This window comes from Nipponia nippon, unplaced genomic scaffold, assembly GCF_047370975.1.
Source record: "Nipponia nippon isolate SJK-2023a ecotype South Korea unplaced genomic scaffold, ASM4737097v1 scaffold_6, whole genome shotgun sequence".
Lineage (NCBI taxonomy): Eukaryota > Metazoa > Chordata > Aves > Pelecaniformes > Threskiornithidae > Nipponia > Nipponia nippon.
This window is the reverse complement of record NW_028262380.1, coordinates 63,850,606-63,867,645: the sequence shown is the minus strand read 5'-3', so window position 1 is coordinate 63,867,645 and position 17,040 is coordinate 63,850,606. Positions and strand designations below refer to the sequence as shown.

Genomic DNA, 17,040 nt, shown 5'->3' with positions numbered 1-17,040 from the left:
CTGCTAACTGCGTTGTACTGTTGCTCCTGGCCATCTCTGTGGAACAAGCTGTGTTGTTCAGGTGAGGTTGTGCTGTGACCGTTTGCACACAGCAACAGTGGTTGTATGGAAATTTGTCCAATTTGTTGTCACGTTTCGATCTGCAGGTTTATTAAGGGACCTACTAATGAAACCTCATGTCTGCATCACTGTCACAGCATGATGCTGCCGCTCTCTGCTTTGGAAGGGATTTCACTCCTGTGTTTACCTGAAACTTGATCAAGAGTGTTGTGTTCCTGAAAAATGGTTGCTATTAATACTCTTGGAGCATATTTACATGTGCTGTGCTCCAGTTCTTGGTGTATTTATTGCCAACAGTTCTGGCCTCTGGCCTTTATTTCCTCTTACCCTTTGTGGTTTCTAATTAGGTGCAATTCAGTTGTTTCACAGCTTCCTAATCCTTTCTTCTGGGGAATCACGTTTTTTGCCAGCCCTGCAGGTGTTTGCTGTGGTATGAAAAGCCAAGGTAATTTCTCACAGTATCGTTGCTTTGACCTGGTTATCTGCTGTCCCACAAATAATTTTATCAAGTGCTCTTATGACAAACTGATCAATAGTCGCACTTGAAAAATTATTTCTGGTTAAGAAAGAGGACCATTCCTAGGTGTGCTTCTTGCATAACCCTGTTTTATTATTAAATTACTTAATCTTGGCATTTTACAGTCTTCTGGATATTCCTGCTGAAGCCACTCGAAACGGTGTAGAGGCTTTCATTCCCTTTGATTTCTCTGCAGGAAAAAAAATAAGATGGCAGCAAGGAAAAGATCTCCCTTTGTTCTCGCTGAGGACTTTGGTGACTTCACTCAGTTTACTTTGTTCTCTTGTGCAATGGGATAGTTAAGGTACGACGTACTGGAGTGCTGGTAAGGGGCTGATCTTTCCTGCCTCCTCTCCATGGCTTACATGAGTCAGTGCTGCAGAAAAATGTTCCCCTCATCCCCAGCCCACTCCCAGTGTCACTGTGGCCATGGTATGACAACAGTACAGGGCTGAGCACAACTGAGTGCTGAGATCTTTCCGGGGCTTTTGTTCTTCACTTGTCCCTTGCGGGCTCTTGCAGACAGAGAGCATCTTTGCAAGGCTGAAATTGGACAAGGAGGCATTTGAGCTGGATTCTTTAGCTGCTCTTTGCAGTTGTTTCTGGAGTCCTCTCAGCAGCACAGGCAGCCTCAGTGCTTTCTCTCAAGTGTTGGCAGCTGAGAAAAACAGCAATGATTTTTGCAATGCTTTCAGCATAGGGCTTTTGTCTCACAAAATATAGATATATACAGTTGTCATTAGCCTGGGCTTACTGTGTCCTGCAGTATATTCAGCACCATGATGGCTGCCGCACTGTGGTTACTATACAGACACCGCAGATGGTTTGCTCAGTTCTGCTGGGAGCAAAGCTGCTGTGGTTGGTGGTTGTGGGTGCTACTGCTGTTCCTACAAGTAACCCAAGCCTGCCCTTCCTTTGGGTATTACTGCTTGGGTACCTCCCTGGCTGTGCAAAGATGGAAATAGCAGAGGAAAGCACACTCCGCTAAGCATTCTCTGATTAAAGTTCACACTGTTGTGGATCTAGGCATTAAGTAACATTTCCATGTTTTGGTGTTGGGCAATTCAATTCATAGATGAGTGTGTGGCCTGAGTTTTGCAAGTATTGTACATGCTTACAATGCCCTGCATTAATAGCTCAGCACCACTGCAAAAACCACGTTTAGTCCAATAGCCAGTGCATCCTGCAGAGTAAACTGGGAGGCTGAAATCCCTTTGGCTGAGTAAGCTCAGAGAGTCTCACTTTACTGATCCAAGTCTGAAATTGTGGTCCATCCCTTCCTCCCTGCAATCCACGTAATTCCATTTACAGCCATAAGGTATTTCAATGACCCATATCTGATGACAGCTTGAGCAGAAACAGGACTGAACTTGCTTTGTATCTGATCTGGATCTAATGCTGAGCTGATGTTATGGGTCTGAGATTTTTATTCCAGCCTAGCTGGAAATTTAAGACTTGATTTCCCATAAAATAGGCACATCTGCTTTGGTATCTTAATCATAGAATGGTTTAGGTTGGAAGGGACCTTAAAGATCATATAGTTCCACCCCCCCCTGCCATGGGCAGGGACACCTTCCACTAGATCAGGTTGCTCAAAGCCTCATCCAACGTGGCCTTAAATGCTTCCGGGGAGGGGGTACCTGGTCCTTCCAGCCCAATGTCCATCCTTGGACAGTGAACACCCAGGGAGGACATAGGACCAGGGCAGACTGATGATGGTAACTCCCAAGAGGCTGTTGGCGTCCAGCCATCTCCAGCCCTGGGATGTGTCCAGTCTGTGTCACTGGTTCCCAGAGTGTGTCCCATTCTGTGTGGGCACTGACAGGAGTGGTGTGATGGGCTGTCTGTCTGCAAAGCTGGGATGTCTTTAGTTGATAACCTTTTCTGAGGAGCATCAGAGAGAGGCTTGTTGCTGTTGCTGTGTGGGGAAGGAGCTGGAGGTGCTACTGCTAGAGCAGTGGCCAGCCTCTGTCCTCTCACCCCACCACGCTTTCTGTGCAGAACGACATCTACGAGTGGAGCCGAGACCACCGTGTGCACCACAAGTACTCGGAGACGGATGCAGACCCACATAATGCCCGCCGCGGCTTCTTCTTCTCCCACATTGGCTGGTTGTTCATGCGCAAGCACCGGGATGTCATAGAGAAGGGGAGAAAACTGGATTTCACTGACCTGCTGGATGACCCCGTTGTCAGGTTCCAAAGAAAGTAAGTGGGAGCGCTGGGCCCTCGTGCAAGGCGGGGTGGAGAGGTCCCTTCACCTGGTTGTCTCATTCATTATTTTTATCTTTCCCTTTTCTCCCCCAAGATATCCCTGCCACCTTGATTGCAGGTGTTAGGACTGCTGTCCCTCTGGCCCCTACTATTGCCATGTGGCTGATGCTTGCTGACTGTCCTTGCAGGCTCTGCTGCACAAGCAGTGAGCCCTGTCCTTGTCCCTCTGGTTTTCCAGAAAGCCAGGGCTGACTGTGAAAACAGCCAGAGCAGAAGTTGCTGGGATCTTGGCCTTCTCCTTTGATCACTGGAGCAAATGCTGTAATCACTAACTGCCTTAATGCAGAAGTGCACGTTTCACTCTGCAAACTCATCTTTGGCACCTGTGGGCCAGCGCAGGCCAAGCACTTCCTCTCCCAAGACTGTCACTCTTCACGGGATTAATTATCTCCCTTGAGAATTAGCACAGACGTAGTTCAGTTTGCTACACACTCTGCGAGAGGGGAGAATTGAGCAACATGCTTTGTCCTCTATGTGAGTACCTGTATTTTAGGCACAAGAAGACTGTCTCTGCCTGCAAGCATTTGGTCCAGATACTTTGGCAAACCCCATAGCTCATTTCTGAGTGTTTTATGGGTGGAGGGGAGCAGTCGTTGAGTCCAGAAATCTGTTTCTTTTTCGCATGAGAGAAATCTGTGCACTAGCAGAATTACCCGTGCATCGGAAGAGCTCCAGGAGTGGGGAGTTCACTGCCCTCCATGAATTGCTGCTTTTAGCGGTTCCTCAGTCAGCAGTGCCTGTTTGCAAAGGCTCCCTTGCAGTTTGCTGCAGCTCCTCTTGGTTGTGTTATTACCTTTTCCAAGACAACAGCATCCCACAAGAAGCAGGTTCTACTGCTTTGGTTATGCTGCGAATGTTGTATAGTGAAGAAGTATGTTTTCTGCAGGGAAGTTATGTCTTGGCAAATGTCTCTGTTCTGGATTTGAATTTAGGACTTCGGAGTTTACCTTTTCTTATCTGGGAAGAAAAATTCAGGTTTCTTCTTTCTATAACGTTGAAGTGGTGGGTTTTTTGACAGCATGGAAAACCTGGCAGGTCAGATCAGTAAGAATCATAATAAACGCTTCTTTGTCGTGTTTCGTTTTAAGGCCAGATTGTTAGCTTTGCTGAATTTAGTGGTGCTGGTGAGCTGTGGATGAGGTACCACTCAATCGGTTTAAAACCACATCACTTCAGCTGAAATCACAGTACTGCTCCAGGTGTGACTGACAGCACAATTTACCCTCTGTGAATAATGGAGCAATAATCCTGCATGTGATGTGAAAGGCTCACAGGTGAAGCGTCTTCATGACAAAGTTTTCATGTGATGAAAGCAGCACTGTTCCCCAAGCATGTATTGAGGCATTGGCTCCCCTGAACTTCAGGTAAGGAGGTTTCTCGTTCCAGCGTGGATGTTTCAGTCAAAGGGAGACAGAGAAAACGTAGTCGGGTGCTTGTTCGGATGTGAGATCTCATGCCTTCATCAAAGACTTGAGTCTGGGCTTCTTGCATCTCACAGAATGGTTTTAATTGGTGCCTGATAAGCTGTTTTAATATTTTATTTTATTTTCCTGGAGTGGGAGAGGCTTTGAACTTTGAAGGAGTTTTCTGTACTGGAAAATACTTTTCTCCTCCAGCTCTACTTAAATCCTGGCCTTGAATTGATGAGGTTTGCAAACCTTATCCACAGCCTGGTTCAGAAGTCAGTCAGATGAGTGGGAAATTATCTGTTATCTTTGGTGGAGTGAAGAATGGGGACTGTTTCCTTTGGAGAGCCTCGGCTCAGGTAAGTGAAGATAGAGTTCTGCAAGAGAGCTGAGGAGATGCTCCCTTTTCACCATGGTTGGTGTTGCTGGAGAGCTGCAGATCTCCTTCTGGAGCCCAGCATGTGAGGCACAGCCTCCAAACAAAGAACTTGCAGGGCAAGAGGTTAATTTATTTCATACACAAGGTGATCAAAACCAGCTGGTGTGTTACAGATGAGAACTATGTTCATGGAAACTTTCTTCCTTCCAGAAATATTGTTAATATTAACATTTTTCCAATCCTGTGTGGGTTTTAATTGTAAGTTGTTTGTTTGTTTTTGTCAAACCAAATTGACAGTTCTTCCTATCTGAAAAACTTTCAGCAAATGGAAAGTTTTAATGACTGTTTAATAAATCCAAACTCTATTCTTCCTCATCCCTTCCAGAAAACTCAACAAAAGCAAGGGTCTATTTTAAACCTGTCATATGGGCACAAATAAGATGGGTCTTATTTTGCGTTTCTTTTCTTTCTGCACCCTTCAAAATCCTGTCACCTCAGCCTACCACTCCAGTTTCATGTGGCAGTTTGCTTTGATGATGATACCCTGGGATCACTGGGAGCTGTAGTAAATCTGGGCTCCAGGGAGGTGGAAGGGCTCAACAGGGAAGACAGGGCCTTGTTTCCTCTCAAGCTGGGGACACACTGTAGTTGGCTCCCAAGCTGCACTGTCTTGCTGCACTCCGCTTCTGAGCACCGTTAGCCCGTTCTCTATTTAGTCATTTATTTCCTATCTTGCTTTTGGCTTTGCCTCCCCACTTCTTGCTGAGCTGCTCCCTTTCTCCACTTGCGTTGGATTCATTTCCCCAGCATGATTTTTCTTTTTGTTTCTCCCACTATGGTCTCTGCTCTTCACCTCTGTGCTCCCTGCATCCTAGGCGCTCTCTTCCCTGCCTTGCCTGGGCATGTGGCTTTAGCTGTATTATAAAGCTTTCCTGTTTGTTCTCAGACTGTTTGGCTTCCTCCCTCCCTGTTTTGCACTGCACACTGATTTTTGTCCAATATATGGAGGAGTGGCAGGGCTTTTACCAGTCAGTGGGCTTGGGAGAGCAGCAGTAATCCTAGTCCCCAGGCCAAGATGCATCTTTCTCCTCACCCCTGGCAGGGTGCCTGTGGTCTCTCAGCAGCTGCTTTGGGTCTGCCGCTGCTGTTGGATCTCATGCAGCAGCAGTGGTGTAGAAGGGAGCTGCTCCTGCCCTATGCCGTAGGTTCCCTTCTGATCTGAGCACAGGGGAAGTCTTTGCTGGCTCTTAGCAGTGAATGTGTTTCCGACACAGCTCCACCAATGCCACACCAAGCCCCAGGCTTTTCCAGTCCCAGAGCCAGACCCTAGGTGCAGGGTGTGCAGCCAACTCTGCGCTTTCCCAGGTTTAAAGGTGCTCAACTTGGGAGGTTTGCTTTGGGACTGGGTCTCAGCTGTTTAGCTGCAGCGTCACTTGCAGCTTCGGGGGTTTTGGGTTGTCTTGGCATTTTGAATTGCACTTGGAAAAATTACGTCATGATTGTGCATGTCTGAAATGTTGCCCAGGTTATGCCAGGGGTTTGTGGCAGAGCCGTGTCGCCAGAGATCCGACCCCACTTCACCCCAGCTGTCATTCCCACCACAGTAACGGTGTCCTTTTCTTTCCCCGCAGGTATTACAAGAGTTCGGTTGTGCTGATGTGCTTTGTGATCCCTACCTTTGTGCCATGGTACCTCTGGGGTGAGAGTCTGTGGAATGCCTACTTTCTTGCCTCCATCCTCCGGTACACCATCTCTCTCAATGTAACCTGGCTGGTCAACAGTGCTGCTCACATGTACGGCAACCGACCTTACGACAAGTACATCAACCCCAGGCAGAACACCTTTGTCACTCTAGGAGCCATTGGTAAGTGCTGTAGCCCTGGGTAGAGCTTTGCAAACTTTGCAAAGACATTCCATCCTGTTTCATCCCAGTCGGGGCTTTGGGTACCTGCAACTGGACACCACTTAGAGCCAGGGCTTGGAGGAGGCTGGAGCTTGTGCATCCTAGAGGAAGGCTCCCTTGTTCTATTTATGGTGCCCACATTGAAATAATGCCATGTAGTCTCTGGGTAGAAACGTGTTCACAGTAGTAATCCTCTCTTCTCAGCAGTCAGCTGGGGACAGTGCAGCAGAAGTAAGTGACTGCTTCTTATTCGGTTGTGCATCTCCGCTCTTGAAGCACTTCTGGTTTTCTTCCCTGACCATAAGGGGTGGGACATGCCCTTTCTTACTGGGGAGGAAAGCCCAAAGCACTAAAATGGAGTATGTTGTGGGTCTGCCCCAGAGGTCTCCCATAGCCAGGGGTGGAGCATAACCTGCACTGGATTGAGGATTTGGAAAACGGGCGTTGGGATGTCCCACGTGAGCGTGTTCCTATGTTCATAAATGTGCCAGCCATGTGGTCTTTAAAATCCCTCTCTGTTTTTCAGGTGAGGGTTTCCACAACTACCACCACACCTTTCCATTCGACTACTCAGCCAGCGAGCTGGGCCTGAAGTTCAACCCCACCACCTGGTTCATTGACTTCATGTTTTGGTTGGGGTTGGTGACTGATCGCAAGCAGGCTCCGAAGGAGATGATTGAGGCTCGCAAGGAAAGGACTGGAGATGGCAGTGCTTGAAAAGTAATGCTTCGCTGTGCCAGCACTGTTGTACATGTGGGTGGGTGGGTGTACGCACACCGCTATGCCTGTGGTGGATTTATTTTCCTCTAGTTTTTTTCAGATCAGTTGGGCCAAATTAATTCCCCAGGAACAGATTCGGCCCCAGCTTTTTTCCTTATTAGCTGTCCTATGTCCAAACTTCAGACTATTAAGTGTAAAAATGTTATATATTATTTAATACTATAGTTAAACAGGAGAGAGATTTGATTTTAGTCACGGTAGTTCATGTCTGAAATACATTGTAATTTGCTTGTTCATGGTAAACGTTGGCAGGTTGGAGGAACTAACTATCCTTTCCAAGTGCAGTTAGGGGAGATTTTTGTTTCTACTATTAATCCAGTATGATTTTGGGACGCATCTCTCGGAGGGGATAGGGCAGGGCCCAGCGTGCTGTTTCAACTACAGACTAATGGAAAGGACAGTAACAGCACCAATGAAAAACAGGATATCCAAGGGGAAAAAGCGTCCTAAATTTAGTTAGACGTTAGTTTGAAAACCTGTTTTCTTCTTTTTGTTAGCCCTGTTAGCCAGCCCAGTGCGCTTCTGTCTTTGCTAAATATGAAAATCATTTATTGCTGAGCAGGCTTTTGTGTTGAAGATTAGTCTCTATACAGGCCAAAATACCAACTGATGCTATGTTGAGATGATTCCTTTGTTGTCGCATATACATTGTAATTTGTAAAGGTATAGAGCTCAACCATGTCTTAAGTCAAATAAAGCTTCGGTTTCAATGTTTGGAGATCTAAGTTATATTCTAATCAGTCATGGCCATTGATGCATGCCTATTTTAGCTCCTTTTGCACAAGAGGCCTCATAATTTCTTTTCCTGCCTTTGACTAGTAGGTCTTAGAAAACTGGCCTTTATTGAAGTCAGAGTCTCTACTAACATTTCAGCTGCATGCAACATCCATTGGTTTCTGAGCAAAATATAAAGACAGTTATGTAGCTTCTGAATTTTAACAGTTGCCTTGTTTAAAAAAAAAAAGAAAAAAAAAAGAAAAAAGATTAAAAAAAAAAAAAAGGCATGTGGAATTAATGGGACATATAGCCCTTTGTGTTAGATGTTAGCCAGTGCAGGAGAGAGGCTTCGTACTGTCAGCACTGGAGCACTTTTGAAGATAGAGGGCATGATTTTCATTTATAAAGAAGGTCACCGCCTTGCCCCTCGGAGAGGGAGTGCCCGTTTCCCAGCTGCATGGCCCCACACCCCGGGCAAGGCAGGGATCTCAAGGTAACTGAGACTCAGGCCCAGGTATTTTCAGGAAAGATGTAGAACTGGAAAAAAAATGAAAATGGTTTCTTTTTTGTTCTGTTTCTTGTTTTTTAAATGATGCCATATAATCTAAAAGAGTTGTCTTTATTCTGTATTTCATCCAGCAGGTGTTTTAACAGTATTACTTTGCCATTAATGATGTGTAAACTCTTGAGTGATTTACAATAAACAGTTATGAGATAGACTGGTCACTGTGTTTTATTTTGGAACATCTCCCAAAGCGAAGGGCTTTGTGCATCACACAGCAGTGTTTTGCTTGGTGTTTCCAGCTATTCACTTGGTGCAGCATTTCCGAAATACCTACCCCCTCAGCATTTCTGGTTTCCTCGTCAGTGGAAGAGGAGTGTTGTCAAATGGAAGGGTACCAAGATATTTGATTACTTCAGGTTTAGAGGCCAAACTGATAGAGTGGGAAAAGAAAATTCAAGCTGACATAAGCTTGAAAGGAGATTGTGGCAAGTTCTTGCACATGAAAATCCCACTTTAATAGCAAAATATCAGCCCAATGTGACTGCAGGACAATGCTTTGACCAAAACTATTAAGTATTTTGTTTAGATTTTGCTGTAAGTTCTCCTTGTTTCTGCTGAGATGTGCCTGAAGACCTGGGTTTGCCAGAAGTTGTGTCTTGATGTGCATTCATCCAGAGTCGGGGCCATTTGACATACATAGGAATTACATGCACATGAGTAGGAGACATTCCGCACCACTCCCTACAGCGCCTGCAGGAGGGGCTGGAAACGGGCTCCCAGAGCTGGGAGGTTGCCAGCCTGCTGGTTAGAAAGATAACGCTGTTGCTTCCTTCTTCATGCAGTTGACGGACAGTTGGAGACTGGCAAAAATCATTGGGAACCCGCCTTCAGAATGATGTGGGCGATGGGTTTGGACTTGATGTTTGAGTGTAGGAGTGAAGCTGGGAAGATGCACAAATGCCTAATCTTACTGGTGGTCCCATCATTTTGTTTGTGCAATTTCCTGGCTGGAGAACTGCAGTGAATGCACTTTACAGGCACTTAGATACACATCTTCATGTTGATCTTTATCATACTTTAGATCCTTTTTTTTTTTTTTTCTTCTGTACTACTATTACTTGGACTTCCTTAAGCTGATTCCTGTCAAGTATATGGTGTAAGAAGAATAACTGGCCCTGCAAAGAGGTACATGCTGTTCTGAACCTCTCTGGCTACCTGAAATTACAACAAGGTAGTATTTTTTTTTTTCCCCCTGTGGGTATGAGACTTCAGCAGAACCAGCAGTTCCAGTGGGATTCAGGGATCTGAGATTTTGAAACCATTGGCAAATTACCCATGGTTTTGAAAAACTGAAAGTAAGTAAAGAAGCATCATTCAGAAAAGGAAAAGCTCCTCCATCAAATGTCTTGTCTTGGAGCTTGTTCTACCTGAATTTCTGTTTCTGTAGATGAACTTCTGCATGTGGTGGAGTTGATCAAAAAAATGTCAGTTAGCCTTTGCAGGAAAACTAGATTTTTGAAGAAAATGTCTTGGATTTTGGTAAAAAAGGAATACTTACATGCATTTCCTTTTTTGCTTATTTGTTTTGATGTTTTTGCATGCTTTGAATTTTTTGCTTATTTGTTTAGATTTTGTTTTGTTTTGGAAATCATTGTGGCCATGTTCTTTAGTGTGTTGTCCGCTTCCTCAAGAAGATGTAGGGTTTCAGAGTAGCTGCTGGATCCACCTACAGCTGTGTGCAGTGATGTGGGGAAGTTGCGGAGCCTCAGTAAGGTGGATACCGAGGCATGGGCTGCACTCATTTCTGTGGACTTTGGCACCTCTCCTGCTGATCTGGTAGTCAAGGACCCCGGTAGTGCTTTCTGAGCAGTGTGAGAGCATTGAGGGGTTGCTGGTTGATGGGTGTCTGGCTGTAGGCTGGGCTAAACCAAGGATACAGTGACTGTCAACCTTTTCTAAGACCTGATGGTCTGACAGTGCCTGATCTTCTGTTGTCTCTAACTCTGTTCTCGGCATGTTGAACCATCTGGAGTAACACCGTGTAGGACTGAGAACGAGGTATTTGTATGCTGTCCCATGCAGTGTTGTGCTGAGTGTTTCCAGGCTCTGAGCCTTGGCACACAGCAGGGACTGGATCTTTTTTACCTTTTTTCCCAGAACTGGTGGAGCCATTTGGAAATGCAGTGTTGGCTCAGGAGTCATGTGCTCCTTCCACAGCAGAAACCTGCCAGCAGGTCACCTGCTTTCTATTGTGCAGTGGCTTGAGGAAATGCTATGCCTGCCGTGGGACTTGGCACAATTGCTAAAGGAGGATTTCAGCTGTAACTTAGAGCAGTACTCTGCTATGCAAATATTGATGAAACCCCCTCAGGGCTGTGTACAAACACAACTGTCAGGGTGTGACATGAGGCCAAGGTTGTGATAGCTGATTACACAGGAGCTTCCAGGCTCCATCTAGCCCCATCTCTGCTGCAGTCAGGCACATGAACTGGGCTGCGTTTGGGTAATCCCCCGAAACAGGAGGCAAGCATGAGCAAAACCTGCTGGCGCTGGAGTTACACCTCAAGAAACAGGCTGCGGTGAGAAGGTGAGTGCTGGCACTGAAGAAATGCATCAGGGTTCGCAGTCCCTGAAGAGCAGACATCTCCTGTGGTATCTCCTGCCCGGCAGCCCCACTGCTGTGCTTGGGAAAGCTGGTGGCAGTCCTGCTCTGCGCCGTCAGGCCAGGTGCTGCCCTAAGGTCCTGCGCGGCAGCACCAAAACTTCACTTAGCTCTTTGGCACTTGGATGCAGAGCTTTAGGTGGAAGTCTGGGCTGGCAAAAGGGTGTGTGGTCAGCCCTGGGCTGGTCACCACATCCCTGAGCCAGTTTTAAATTTCCTGGTGAAAGTGGGGGATTGCTGGGGGGGTGCAGGGACACAGAGGAGGCTGCTTGGGGCATCAGGAGCAGATTTCTGCCCACTCCCTCCAGTGGCCCTGCTGTTTCCTTGTAACCCCGGGTGCTGTCTGCATCCCTGTCTCCCTCCACAGCTTGCAAGTGCAAGGTGACTGCTGTCCTCTGGCTGGTGGTGATAATTTTTCAGGCCCAGAAATTGGGAGCCAGAACACAGCTTTCTGGAAATAAGCCAAGCAGATGGGAAATGCGGCCTGACTTCAGGTACGGCGTTGAGCTGTTGGAGTGGGAGGCTCCCAGGAAAAAAAGGTCTTCTGAAAGGTCTCCTGTGTCCACGTGAGCCTGGGAGTCTGTGCCAGGCTGGAAAAGTGGTGATGGACCTACGGGCTCTGGTCAGCTGATGTTTAGGGTGTTTGCAGCTGGGATGACTCTCAGTTTGGAGGGATTTTTAACAGTTGATTATGTATCAGCTCCCAGACTGTGGCCCCAAAGGCATGGCCGGGCTGGACTTCTATTATCTTGATATTTTTTGCTCCTGGACTGTTTTGTAGCTGTACTGTAGCTGTACCCTTATGTAGAAAGGGTCTCACAGGGAGTTACGGGGCTCCTTTTCACTACTTTCTGGGGGGCTTCTGGGAATCAAGGTACATTTACCCTTAAGATCTTCTTTTAAAAGAAGGATGAAAAGAAAAATCAAAAGCAGAGCCCAGTGGGAAAGGAGACATTTGCTAACATGTGTCTACGTGCCCCAGCTCCTGCAATGGCTCTGGCTCAGTGGTGCCCAGCCCGGGAGCTGAAACCTCTGGCACAACCAGCAACGACAGCCCCACTAGACAGGGAAAATCCAAAACCCCTGAAACCTAGCAAAGCGCTGAGTTTGTGGAGGAGCCAGGGGTGCCTCTGCATGGGCAGAGCTGCCTACCAGATGGTTTAGAGGCTTTTGCTGTTTAAACCACCCCTAGCATGTGGGGTGCATTGCATTTACTGAGTGCATCTCCTGCTGTCCCGCTTCCTGGAGAGTTAAATCCTGATTTAGGCTTTTTCTGAGAAAATGACAGCAGAATTCCCACCCTGATTTTGCAAATCTGCAGCCAGCTGACCCCGGCAGGCCTATCCAGCCGCTCTGCACCCCGGCTGTCACCATACCCATCCCGTCCTGCTGGCTTTGGTACAGCCATAGTGAGCCCCAGGGAGGTGAACTGTTTGCAGGCTCATGGCAGGAGCTGTGCTGCTGCTCCCCTACTTCCTGCACCAGCCATGGCCAAGCCAAGGTTAAAGCCAAAAGGGCAGGGAGCAAATGTATGGCCCCAGAACAGTTAAAGGTGGGGCTCTGCCCCACACCAGCTGCATCTGTAGAGATAAATCCACCACCCAAGAGAAGCAGATGAGCAGCAAAGCACGCAAGCAAGACCAAAAGAAAAAAAAATTCCCCTTTTCTGGGCCTTGGAAGATGCCTGGTAGAAAAACTCCAGTGAGCAGCACAGATAAAAACTGTAGGTAAAATGGTGCCTACCATCTATTCATGGTAATGCCTAGCCTCAATATTAACTGGGGGTACTAAATTTTCCTAGCTGACATAATTCCATTAGTATTTATGGTATAATAATAGGAAATAATTATTTTACTAAATCTCATTATTCTTAAAAAAAAAAAAAAAAAAGTCTTTTTTTACAGTGTTTTCTCTGCTTCATATAGGACTGTCCTCCTGCCAGGGCAGATCATGTGCCCGTTGGGGCCAGGGCATGCCAGCCTGCAGCTCTCATCTGCACACACCAGCACTTCAAGGTTTCCAACCCAGAGTTTGGACCCTGACCGTCTTGTGGGCCAGTCCTGTTTATCCCATGTATTTGCCATCACAGCGGTAATTTTTTTGACTTTTTTATGGAAAAAATTTTGGAATTTTCTCCATTTCCCTTCCTACCATTTAAATGGTGTCACTTTCTTGCAGCGAGATGGAGTGGGTCACTTCAGTTTGCTGCTCCAGTCCCAAATCCAGGTGAATTTTTCTCAGTTGGGATCGTGTGGGCAAGCTGGGAAGAGGAAGCACTTCATCTTGGAGTGCTGGGATATGGGGATATTTCTTAGGAGGAGAGAGAGCGCTTTGCAAGTGACTGCCTCTCCAGCAAATCCTGAGCACACCTGTTAATGCCAAGCCAAGGGTGTACATGCTCAGATGGCATCTGTTTAGCAGCGGGGCATTTGGAGAAATGAAGTCTATCACAATATTTAAGAAGCTGGATAAAGGAACAGATGGCTTTGATGAGAGATGATCTGGCTAATGAAATGAGGGTTAACACTTAAACTGAGAAACAGTTGCTTAGGCACTGTATTTAGCCCATGCATCAGGGTATGGAGCAGCTCCAATGGCTGCTGCTGAGTGACCTCTGGCCCCTTTCCACCGCCGCTCCCGTTTCTGGGTGGGCGACGTTTCTTGCCAGGCCTCGCTCTGGCTTTTGAGCAGGAAGGAGCAGGACAGGAAAACCAGGTGGTGAATCTATTTTCAGAAGACATATATTTCCCAGGAATGAAAACAAACTCAAAGCAATTCCCTGTTCCATTTTCCTCACCCCTGTGTACCTTTTTCCCCCACAAAAACAGCACAGTAAAACCGTAGCCGGTCTTCAGCGGTAATATCACCCTGGGGAGGTGTGCAATTAGAAGGGCACAAGGTTGCTTTGTTTCTTCCTGAGCCACGAGTGAGGTCTGTAAGGGCAGGGGTTGGCTCGGTAGTAGTCCTCTCTTTTACATGAAAAATAAAATACCTCTGAGGCCTGATCCTGCTACTTGATGTCAGGACACAGGGGCTGAGCCTTCCCACTTCTCTGTCGCTGGAAGAAAGCGGATGCAGAGATGGTGCACAGTTTGGTCCCCATGAAGAGCACTGACGTGGTGAAATTTGGACAGGGAAAATGCACATGCTGTAAGGCATTGGGGGGAGGAAATATTAATTAACAGACAGCACAGCAAAGCCATAATTTTTAACATTTGCTTGCATTGGAGCAGGTCCCCTTTCCAGGCCAGGCAAATTGCCAGGCATCTGCAGTGCAGTGAGACCCTCAGTGGGTCTCAGTGGCCAGCAGGAAAACCCAGTGAGGACTGGGGCAGGAGAAGTCATGCGCTGCTCACAGCATCCCAGGAGCGTTGTCGCTTCTGTGCACCAGCATCATTGCAATTGTGTCTTTGAAGACATGGGCTCAGCAGGGAGGTACATCAGCGTCAGCCTCTGGCACACCCATCTCTGGGAAAGCCAGGCGTAACCCCAAACAATGGGCGAACGTACTTGTGGCTACTCGTCTTTGCCAAGGTAGTGTTGGTAGAGACATGGGAGGAAAGACTCTTTCCACAGGTCAAGGTGAGCTTGCAGCAGACTCTGGGATACGCAGTGTTACTGTGAGGGATGCAGTTCAAAAGCAACACGCCCACGTGCCCTACCGCCCTTTGCACCCACAAAGCCCTTGGTGGGGGGATACTGCAGGACGAGGGTCACAGGCTGCTCCTCCTGTGGGACAGGTGTCCCGTGAAGAAGAGATTGTAGGAAATATCCCCGTGGGCCCACGTAACAGCACCCCTTGATGGCTGGTGCCTCCCTGTACCTCTGTTGTGTCCTGCACTGGGTAGGCTCCAGCACTTGCCTGCTGTCCCCAGGCTGCACCCTTTTTTTAAGCTGTGGGTTTTTTTAATTTGTGAGAGGTCTTTGGCAGTCCTCTCAGTATCATGTATTTTCCAGCACTCGAAGGGACACCATCTGTTCAAAAAAGAGCTGTGAACAAAATGTCTCAGACTCTCAGAGTTTACCAAAAATGAAATTGCTTTAAAATCCCATATGCTGCATTGTTTTCCTTCCAGCTTTGGCTGACAGCAGAGGTGAAGTGACTAAGGTGGTTTCTGATTAGTCACTGCATTTTCCTTTCTGGCCAAAATCGCTGGGGCTGAGTGCTGTCACTTCTCGGCTGTTTGACGGAAGGTTTTCTTCAGCCTTGGCTGCTGAAAGCCAGAGGTTACTGAACTCAAAGACCTCCCCTCTGTTACTTTTAAAGTGAGCTTGCTTGACTTTTCCTATCACAGGAAGCCTTGCAGTCAGGGATGTGGTTAATGCTGATACTCCAAGCATACTTTTTTCCAGGCACTGGGGCCTGTCTTGGTAACATGGGGGCAATAGCACCTCCTTGCCTACAGAAAGCCGTGCCTGGCAGTCACTTGTCGTGGCCTGCAGCTCCTTAGTGTGGCAGTGCCATGGGGCAGCATCAGGTGCATGCAAAGGGAAAACCTGGCCGAGATCTCTGGGTTTTGTGGGGCTGCAAGAAGCAAATGCTGCAAGGAGCCATTTATTAGTCCAGGATAGCACAACAGTTGAAATACCAGAGCAGGAAGAATGTTATTTCAGCTCTAAAAATAGCTCCCTCCGCCTTTAAAACACTGAGGAGCATACACAGCGGTTGCCTTTCTGCAGGAGCGGCTGTCCTCTGCCTTGGCAGGGCTGCTGCTGCAGAGATGCAGCCACTTTGGTAAGGGCTCAGGGGACCTGCTGGGTGCTGTGCTTGCTCTGAGGACCTGGGCTTTGAGGGATTCATAATCCCTGCGTATCAAAGAGACAAAATCTCTTCAGGGTGTGCCATGAGAGCCGAAGCTGCAGGGTGAAGGAGTGTTGCTTGGCTGCTGGAAAGACAATATATAAAATACTGATAAACTGCTGATATATAACTCAGCTTACTTCTAGGGGCTGGCATGGATTTAAGCAGGTGGTTATCTTGTGTTGGTTCATAAGGGATAGCACCAGGACAACACTTTGAGTAAGTGCCACCTTATTTGGCTTTTAAAAGAAGAAACAAGACAGTCAATAAATAACATCAGTCATACTTCATCCTGGCAGAGAGAGGGGAGGCAGAGGACAAAAAAGTGGTAGCGTTCACATTGACTTAATCCCACAAAGCTCAGACAGCAAAGGGATCCCTCCGCCTCAGGAAACATTCCCAAATGGTTATCACCGAGCTGTTTTGCTGGGAATGTTTCCTCTCAAAATTCCAACTGCAGAGATGCTTTATGGAGATCGCAAAGCCCACCATCCAGTAGGAATGGGAAAGGGAGTGGAAGAGGACAGCCTGGCCCAGCTCTTGCTACTGGGTGGCTGCTTCTTTCAGGTCTTCCAAAATACTTAGCAAATGGGCACCAGTTCCCAGGAGGACCACAAAGATGTCACAGCCAGTTTTGGGTGGCGAGCCCTCTTTAGTGCCTCTGTGGGCTTTGGAGCAGAAGGCGTACCCAGAGCCGCACGCTGGGTAGGTGCTGCTGGGACTGGGGAGGGAGAGCAGGGAAGGGGATAGAGAAGGAATGAATTTACAGCCCATCTCATGGCTATGCCAGGGACAGCGCGCAGCCAGAGGGCCCACGCACGGCGCCGGGGCCCAGCACGGGGCTTGTTTATGGCGGAGACTGGGCTGCCAAGGACCAGCCAGGCCCGAGGGTGCCCTGAGGTGCCAGGAGGGGCTGTGGTCGCGCCCCACCACCCCAAAACCGACGGTCAGGGCGCTACCGGTTTTACCGCCAACCGGCTCCGCGGAGCCCCGCGGTCGCCCCGAGCCGCCGTGGCGGCGGCAGCGGTCCCCGCCCG

The 17,040-nt window shown here is 47.8% G+C and overlaps 1 protein-coding gene across 1 annotated transcript in view; it reads left to right on the top strand.

Annotated features, from left to right (window-relative positions):
- SCD5 (stearoyl-CoA desaturase 5) overlaps window positions 1-8,754 on the top strand; it is a 31,311-nt gene extending 22,557 nt beyond the window's left edge. The window contains exons 3-5 of the mRNA XM_087737523.1: window positions 2,579-2,784; window positions 6,267-6,499; window positions 7,065-8,754. Of these exons, the coding sequence (XP_087593649.1) occupies window positions 2,579-2,784; window positions 6,267-6,499; window positions 7,065-7,255 (630 nt within the window). The 3' untranslated portion in view covers window positions 7,256-8,754. The remainder of the gene's footprint in view (window positions 1-2,578; window positions 2,785-6,266; window positions 6,500-7,064) is intronic.
- Window positions 8,755-17,040: the final 8,286 nt, after the last annotated feature.